General features: G+C 30.4%; 1 protein-coding gene across 5 annotated transcripts in view; it reads right to left on the reverse strand.

The window, feature by feature from the left end:
- Positions 1 to 7,867, reverse strand: part of LOC105197103 — a 28,792-nt gene extending 20,925 nt beyond the window's left edge. For 4 of the 5 annotated variants that reach the window (XM_039447823.1, XM_039447822.1, XM_039447820.1 and 1 more), the window contains exons 1-2: positions 7,255 to 7,848; positions 4,313 to 4,423 (exon numbers count right to left, since the gene is read on the reverse strand). In XM_039447823.1, the coding sequence (XP_039303757.1) occupies positions 4,313 to 4,423; positions 7,255 to 7,510 (367 nt within the window). In that variant the 5' untranslated portion in view covers positions 7,511 to 7,848. Of the gene's footprint in view, positions 1 to 4,312; positions 4,424 to 7,254 lie in introns of all 5 variants that reach the window. The other variant, XM_039447821.1, reaches the window with a different exon arrangement.
- Positions 7,868 to 9,884: the final 2,017 nt, after the last annotated feature.

A 9,884-nucleotide genomic window follows, 5' to 3' on the forward strand; every position in this document is an offset into this window, starting at 1 on the left:
AACAGCACAATTAAAGGATCACTTACAATTACTCTCCAAAAGATAATGATAAATCAACATGATAAATCAACAAGTATGATAAATTAAACACTGCGTTTTAAAACGCATTTTACAGCTGAATGTTTTTACATACAATTTTAATATCGACTTTGAAAACGTATACTGATTTTTCACAAAGCTATATGGATAAAAATAAAGATTGGGCAAAATTTATTACGAATTTTGCAAGTTTATTTGACGTGAATTAAAAATCGCACACAAATGCAGTTTAGAGCGTTCGAAAGCGTGAATCTTTACTTTTAATTTACGTTTTTGTTGAGCGTTGTACAATTTTTATTCACTGAATTATTCAACATTGAAGCAGAAAAGGCCATTTTTGTTTCAATGTTGCCTAACTCAGTGAAAAAAAATCGTACAACGCTTAACAAAAACGCAAATTAAAGGTAAAGATCTACGCTTTCAAATGCTGTAAACTGCATTTGAGTGCAATTTTTATTTTGCGTCGTGGAGCTTTGAAAAGTTTGTAAAAAAATTTGAGATTTGACGCATCCCCATTTAAATCTGCGTAACTTCGTAAACAATCTGTAAGTCGTTTAATGATTTATCAATCTCGAAACTAGAGATTTCAAGCTTTAAAATGCTTTTTTTTAAATTTTTTTACAATCATTTTTAACAAAGTTACACTCTCGTGAATTACGCCTATTTTTCGGAGTCAAAATAGGTGATTCCTTAATTTTGGCGTCGAGTGTAAATTGGTAAAGGAGTCAAAAAAAGATTAATCCATTATTTGCCTCCAATGCAATGTTATACCATTTTACTAGCAAAGCGCTTTCAAGTAAAGTTGCTAAAATTTTACATTTTTTGGATACAGTCCATGTCATGTAGTAAAAATTGATACTTTTCAGAAAAAAAAACTGACAAAATCTACACATTATGGTCCTTTTATTAATACAATAAATAAAAAAAACAATAAATGTTGTTAGTTAAAAATACTTTTTCAATATAAGATTTATCTAAAATAAAATCTGTAATAAATTGGGAATCAACGTAATAAATAAATTTTCATTTTTGGTAAATATATAGCTTTAAGCCCTCCACAAGGTCAAGATGACCTTACTTGGCGCTTGTTGTTTATTTAAAAGATATTAACAAACAAAGTAGGCAATCGAAAGAGAAGATTTCTAACTTTTTTTTACACTTTGGTCCAAATCTACTATTTATTCCGTCATCACACTACTAAAAGATTGAAATTTTATAAGTCTCTCAGACCTTATGTGTTTAAGGGTTAAAGAACATTTTTACGACATTTTTAAAACTTTTATCAAAGATATTAAGCAATAGTATTATCACAGAATTAAAATAAATACAAAATAATAAGTTATATTGGATTAATAAAATTAAAATACAAAAATAGAAGGCCTATCTTGAAACCTAATAATCTTTAATTTTTTACAATTTCCAATTCAAACACTACGCGCCGCATATTCATCGTACTTGAAACACGATTATAACAAAACGTTTGATTGTATAAACTGTCACTAATTTTTTTTTAAAGTAGAGAAATATTTGACTATTAATAAAACAACACAACTTGAAAGCTTTCTACGCAGCTAGATCTTCGTGCTTGTTTTTATTTGTGTTAATTTATGTACAAATTCAATAAATCAATAAATGTATATTTTATATACAAATTCAATAAATCAAATTCAATAAATTTTTTAAATAAAATTTTTATTTTTGGCTGTCAAATTGCTCTTGTTTTTACTCAATACTAAAAAAAAGATAATAAAATCTTTTAAAATACTATCTAAAAATCGATAAAAATAGGAGTATCTAATTTAGACCAGGAAGTAGTCCGATTTGGAACCAGTGGTTTCAATTAAGACTGGAAAAAAAAATTTCTACATTTTCGATTATAGTTCAATACAAGTGAGAGATACGTCAAAATGGTTTCAAGCACAAAGTGAATTAAATTATTTTTCCAACGGCATCTTTGGTTTTGCGATCGGACTTTATTTGTGCCTTATAAAGAGCAAAAACTATAGTTTTAAAGGCTTGGAAAAAATCTGTTATTTTCAATTTTTCCACGGATTTTTTCAATTTTTTCCTCAGGGATAGAAAAATTTAAAAAGTACTATACTATGGTGGTACATCATCAGTATCAAAATTATTTGTTTTATGATATGATTTCTTATCTTTAGCTCGCCACACTTATGTTCGAATCCGTAGTTGTCATATACTTCTATTCGTGAGACAGCTCGATTGTTCGTCTTGTCACTTTCATTCTAATTAATATTTTAAAGCTTGTATTGCAAAAATTAAAAGATACATAGTCTAAATTTCATGTTCATAAAATAATTGCAGGTCGAGAGGATAATTTGAAATAATTTATAACAATATACAGAAAGAAGGAAACTATAAAACGAGATTACACTTCAAGATTTCACCGGATTAGGATATGGCGAACTAAAGTTAAAAATTTGTGTTAATAAAAAATAATTAGAAAACAATCCATATAAAGTTAAGTTAATGTTGGTTTCTATCTTTAAGTTTCTATCCTTAAAATTTTTCTTTTTATTTATGATAATGTGAATACGAAGGAAACAAAAACCAAATCACAAAAATAAATAAAAACAGAATTAATGTATTTTTTAAAATAAAATAAAACGTATATGTTTCTTGATAATTGCTAATATTTTAAAAAACCTCTTCAAATAATTAATATAAACATTAACTTAAATTAGTCTTTAAACTAGTTGCTAAGATTACATTTGTTCTTAGAACAATTTGTTTAATAATTATGATAATTATTAAATCTCAAGTGATGTACATTATTCCAAATATAAAAATTAGCTCAATATTAATTCCAGCACTTATACAAGATGACTTTAATAACATTGTAAAATTAGGTAGCATGTCATTTACATAGCAAAAACAGCAATTTTTCGCAAAAAAAGTAATTTTTCAGAAAAAAAACCGGAATTTTTCTGGTTTTTTTCCAGGGCGCGCGATTTAAAAAAAGCGTTTTTTTTTAAACTATAGCAAAAACTACAAATAGACTTGAAATTTGTAATCCAAGAATTTTTTGGGTCGTTAAGTACAATTCTGGTGTAAAATTCAAAATAGCGGATTCAATATAGCAAATAGAATTTTCAAAATCAACCGAATTCGCTTGAAACTCGTTATTCGGGAGTTTTGGAAGTCGCTACAAATCTGATGTTAAAAGTACAAAATTAAAAATGGCGGATCCAATATGATGGACGGAAATTTCAAAATCAACTGAACTCGCTTGAAACTTTGAAAATTACGTTTGCGATATTGGTCCACCATATTACATTTGGCATTTCGAATTTTGTATTTTTCACACTGGATACATAATCAGAGACCTCCAAAACACCTGAATAACTTTCAAGTGAACCGTTTGATTTTGATAACTTTGTCTGACTTATTAGAACCATTATTTTGAATTTTTGACATTAGATTTGTAATAAGAAAGCTAGAAAATCCTTAAATAGCAAGTTTCAAGCAAATCCAGTCAATTTTGATAATCTTGTCCGCTACATTGTATCCGTCATTTTGAATTTTGGACATCGGATTCGTAATTAGCAACCTCAAAAAACTCCAGATAGTGATTTTAAAGTATAGGTTATTATGCAAAATTTTATTCAAATAAATTTCATTTCAAAAAACTTCAATTTTTCAGTATATACACACTTATTAATAACACATTATTTATTTAAAATATAATTCTAAAACTCAATTTATTAGTTGGAGAAAACCTTTAGCAATCCAGCAATATTAAACATGCTAAAAGAATACGTGAAACAATTAATTCATTGATAAAATAAGCTTGAATGGTAGGTATAGCTCCCAGAGCTACACCATTATGCAAAAGATTGAACAGATATAAAGACAATCAAATTCTATGACTTTAAGAGTTCTATATCTCTATTTATTTATTTGATTTTATGTGGATGTGATATTTGTTTAGGATCATAACAATTATAAGATATCTCAAAACAGAGCAATTTGAACAAAGTTATTTTTCCATAAGGAACATACGTGGTTTTCTTTCTTCAACATCACTTACAGGCAATTGAAAGATGTTCTGCTAAAAGAATAGTACAATATTCCATCGGTAACTATTTCAACATTGATATCTCAACGTGAATAGAATGCATATTAAAGACAGTTGGTGGATTAGTTTTTCATTAATAAAAGTATCAAATATCCTAAGTGTTCATATTTATTTTGTCTATCACCAATATTTTCGTCTATCGTTGACGCATATAAAACATGCATATTAACTTACTTGTGCCTAAGAGTAGGACGACAATATTTTTTAAAAAGTCAAATATGCCTTTAGATATTTTACGGGCCTCTCTCATACGACCAAATAGGGAATCGTAAGATGGTGGTGGTGCTGCAAATAATAGAAACAGATAGACATATTTGCTAGATGCAGTTGTATATTTATTTTTATCAATCCAAATTAGTTTTATTCTTCATTAAATTCTAGTTCTAAGAATAAGAAAAACTCAGACTAAAGTTGATTAAATTATTTAGTTTAGATAACACAATTATAGTGAATAGTATATTGTTGAAAATATATCAATTAATGCATTTTAAATAAAAGGAAAGAATTTGGCAGAAATAAACGTCATCAAAATTAATTAATTACTTATAAGTCAACTTACATTGATACAATCAAAAAATTTTTGTATTAGCTGAATCCTTTAAATGTTAGAAAATTTTATTTCTATGTATAGTGTATTTCAAGAGGAATATTTTGAAAGAGGAAAATGGGTCTAAGCACAAATATTTTTACAGTTAGAGTAATTTTGTCTTGCATCTGTGGATGCAAATCTTGTTCTTAAAATGAATTATAATTGTTCTTAATATTAATTATAACTTAATACAAATAAAAAAATAGGACCTGATGATAACATCTAAATAGCAATTTTCTTTCTGTTCTCTCTTTCAATCTGCTCATTCACAAAGAGGCTAATGCATTTATCTTATCGTACAATCATATACCTTATTTACAACAACTACTGCAATTGTACTAAATAAGTAATAAGTATATCAGAACCAAATCGCTGATGTCAGTATGAATGAGGATCTTAAGCAATTTGGTACTGACATAATGCTTACAAAGGAACACAAGCAAATACCCTCCGCCGATTTTAATGAGCTTTGGATACGTTAAAATATAGACAAAAATAAGACATGTAGTTTTATGCGTTGAATCGCACGTTAAGAAAGTGAAACACCCCTTTGAAGAAAATTGGTATTTTTCTTTCAAAATGAATATTGTCAAAACCATAAGATAGAAAAAAAATGTTCTGAATAAAAATTAAATAACTTGAAAGAGTACTTATACTTTATAACAGTGATAGAAGTTAAAAAAAATTTTTTTTTAAATTTGTAATAATTTTTGAAAAGTTTTTTTAATCAAAATTTTTTTTACTGTTGTAAAGTACTCTTCAAGCCATTTATCTTCATTAAAACTTTCATTAAAACATTTTTCTCTATCTCTTATAGTTTGCACGGTATTCACTTCAAAAGAAAAAAATCAATTTTTTTCAAAGGAATGTTTTATCCCCCTAACGTGCAACTCACCACCATAAAAAAATTTACGTTTTTTTTATTTTTATTTACATTTTAACATATCCAAAGCTCATTAAAATCAGAAGGAGACACTCGTTTATGTTCCCTTGGATAGTATGTGTATCCAAGTGTAAACTAGGTAATACATAGAAGAATGCACTGTTTTTCATATACTCATATTTCATGTAAAAGAGCATTCCGCTTGAAGTAAACATAGTCCTCTTAATACAAGAAGAAAACTGTTAGAATAATATCTGATAGATTTTTTATGAATAATTCACTTTATTAGAAGAGAATACTCTTTCTGTAAAAATGTTTGCTTGGAATATGAAATTACAGAAAATTTCACTTTATTATTAGGATACTTTTTTTTCAGTGTAGAAATAGACATACAATTGTATATAATATAATACTTTATACATAGTTACTATTAAGTGAGATTCTACATAGGCAATGCAAAGGTTTGTTTGAATAAAACTCATAATTGATGGTGACTCAGAAATTCAGAAAAGAATCTTATTGTTAGATTAATAACTAAGCGTGTCTCAGCAAAAGCACATAGATCTGTATTGCTCATAATGCTGGCAACTTGCAATATGCTTTTAATTGTTTTAAATTTACATTGAAACAACACAAAGATAATAATGACTGCATTCAGCAGAAAAAGTAGCTTTTCAATTGTTGTAAGATTTTTTGATACAATTGATACTCTTGTCAGATCTAATGTATAAATTAATCATATTAAAAAATCTTATATAATAGTTGTAAAACTGCTTTTTCTGCAAAATGCAGCCAATGTATTGCTAGTTACAACAAAATAGAGCATCAAAATTATTTTGCATTGTCAGCAATATGTAATATGTAGCATTGTATAATATAGCAACATAACAGAACTAACAAATTTAATGACAATTTCAAAGTTAACAACAAATTGCTATCAAAGTTGTCACATCATAAAAGTATAATTTGTCAACAAATGCACTCAATTGCTGCTGATAGCATGCAGCACTTTCCAGTAATGGAACATAGTTATACATAAAGTGATAGTGTTATACAGTATTGATTTATAACTGCTGCTTAGCTTTTTTATTTTAATTGACATTTTATCATTAAAACATAATATTAATAGCCATAGACCCAAGTAGAACACAAAAATCACAATAATATCATAAGAAATAAATCACTAATATCATATCATTTGATAATAATAAAAATATAAAAATGTCTTGTATGTATTTAAATAATAAAGTCATGACTTATATTATTATGACTTTATGTTCTATGTAGGGAGTGATATTAAACAATACAGCCAAACACAGCATTTTAGGTATGTACAATTGTGTTGACATGTTATAGGAAAACACTGTATTATACACTGTGTTACACAATGTTGCCTGCGTACATTATTGAAATACACAGATGATATAATTGCCAGCAATAGTATTTAAAAAAGAAAAACGAGTCAAGGGTTATTAGGATAGGTAGGTTTATTAAAGCAGAGAATATTAATTCAAATAGTATTTATAAAAAAATTGTATAGGATTTAAGTACAGAAAGTCTAAGATAAAAGTGTATTGCAGCATATGTGTCACGACACATAAAGAATATGCATACAACTGATAGAGATAACCAGGATAACCATACCGTTGGGATCTATCGCTTCTTCGTATGAAGGCGGCGCACCACGTTCGTTGGTCAATGTGGAAGGATGACCAAGGGGCAGGTTGATGTTATGGTAGGACGGCGGCGGAGTGCAGCAGGTCGATGTGATCTGCGTACTCGTGCCGGGATTTACACTTTCCGCTGCCGTTGTAACGGTAGGCGTACCCGCGGCGTGACTTATCGAGCTCAAGGGCATCTCCTCTCGCGCGACGTCAGCTGACGTTCTGTTCCAATACATAAGGCCCGCGTCACTAGATGAGATCCGATCCGAGGAGAGGCCACACCAACAAATTCACCTGTCGCTGTTTACATTGGCGAACGATGGTCTTTATAACCTAAAAATTGCACGTTCAAAGGTTACTCGTCTTCCTTCTCTCCTCGGAGAAGGAAAGCTCGTTTCGCGAGACTTCGTTTTCTCTCGTGTCCGAGAACTCGCGGCTCATATTTACGAGTCGAACGAGAGATGACGAGTTCCCATGGACGTCTCGAACAGAAACTTCGAGCAACTCCGAGCCCCGAGGCAGCGTGTTGTTCGTTGTTCCCAGTTGTTCCCAACGAATAATTTCCACTCCCCTCCCACTCCCACTCCCACTCCCATAGAACATATAGGGTGCATTCGTTTATGCTAGTGTCTCTGAATACAGAGTCTGGACAAGATCCCACAAAATGGCGTCTATAAGTGGTGAGAGTAAAGGTTGGTTTATGCAGGCCTTAACCGCTAACTTATGCCGGAATCTGTAAAAAAATGACCAATCATAGTCGACTATTCTTGTATAAATTGATTATGATTGGTCAAATTCTTACAGATTCCGGCATAAGTTAGCGGTTACAGCCTGCATAAACCAACCTTAATTGTTTGAGTGCGTGCACTCTGCACTTTTCACTTTTAGTGCACAAGATTATAGTATTGTTCGTTTTGTTTCTTGGGAGCTGCTCGAGGTTTGTTTGCATCGCATGCTCCTAGAGCACTTGGATCACTTTTATCACTAATCACAGCATTAGTTCTAATGCTGTGATTGGTGATAAAAGTGATCCAAGTAATCCATGTGTTCTTGGAGCATGCGACGCGAACAAACCCATACAGCACAGAGAGATTGCAGAAACATTGCAGAATGATTTCATTGAAACATTGTAATATTTCATTTTGATTGCGAAACATTGCTGCAACATTGCTGGAAGATTGCAGCAACATTAAGATGTCCGTTTTTTGAAATATTGCATTGAAACATCCCATTTTTCTAAAATATTTACATACTACTGTGTCCAAAAAGTAAGGTGACATTGCATTTATTTCGAAAATTCTTTATTTATTCTTGCAAATCAATTTCGTCCCCTTCAAAGTAATCCCCCCCTGATATAATACACTTATTCCAACGGATTTTCCAATCTTCGAAACAGTTGTAATAATCGATTTCAGGAATGGCCTTTAGCTCCTTCTTCGCAGCGGCTTGAATCTCTTCTATCGACTCGAAACGGTGTCCCCGGAGCGGCCGCTTGAGTTTGCTGAATAGCCAGAAGTCGCATGGAGCCAAATCAGGTGAATACGGTGGTTGTGGAACGATATTAGTCGAGTTTTTGGTTAAAAAATCACGAATAATCAGCGCAGTGTGTGACAGTGCATTATCGTGGTGCAAAAACCAAGTGTTGTTTCGCCACGAGAAATTCACTTTTAGCAGCTCACAAAACAATGCGTATCTCAAACACTAATGGATATTTTGACGTGTTACTTCTCTTGGATGTCAAAGACAGTCCTACCAACCTAAAAAAAATTTTATTCCTCCAAATCCGTGCGCGCGGGAGATTTAAAATGCAATGTCACCTTACTTTTTGGACACAGTAGTAAATATTATTACACCACATAATTCCAATGAACAAAACAATATTTGTATAACATTTTAAAAAACATTTTTTGCAAAAAAAAAATTTGGAAATATTTTTTCGGAAATTTTGAAGCGGTCACCCACTAAGTCGCGACTCAGGTAAACGTTGCTTGATCTCCGTGATCGCTGCGAACTGATCCCTCATGATGACCTGTGAACACTTTTATGCTGATATATACTTGCAGATCAGGACAATATACGTTATCAAAAAAAATGAAATATGTATAATTAAAGCGCAATATTTATATAAAATTATAGTTTTTTTACTAATTTTGCAAATGCAGATTAGCATCTGGAATAACTTTTCTGTTATTTGTTTAAATAAGATGCAATTAGAAAATATATATCAATTTAATACAATAATTAAATTAAATATGAAAATATTCTTATTAAAAAAACAATTAAAAAATATTGTTTGTTCATTAAACTGTAGATTGAGGTTTCTTCATATATGGACCTATTTCGTCTATTGATATTGTTATCCGTCTCACTTGACACTCGCGTAATAATAACACGGATTTTTAAGAAAGAGCTTTAATGTAAAACTAAGAACACAGTTAAACAGAATATGGTATTTCGCACAGGAAACGGAATCGCTCACACAAACGTCAATACCATTCAAGCGCCCGAATCGGACTCAGATGTCAAACTATTTACATTTTTATCCTAGAGACGATCTTCTTTTTCCGTCAATCACTTCATATGATCGACTTCAGCAAAACGCAAGAACAA

Source organism: Solenopsis invicta, chromosome 4 (genome assembly GCF_016802725.1).
Source record: "Solenopsis invicta isolate M01_SB chromosome 4, UNIL_Sinv_3.0, whole genome shotgun sequence".
In the NCBI taxonomy this organism is placed as follows: Eukaryota; Metazoa; Arthropoda; class Insecta; order Hymenoptera; family Formicidae; genus Solenopsis; species Solenopsis invicta.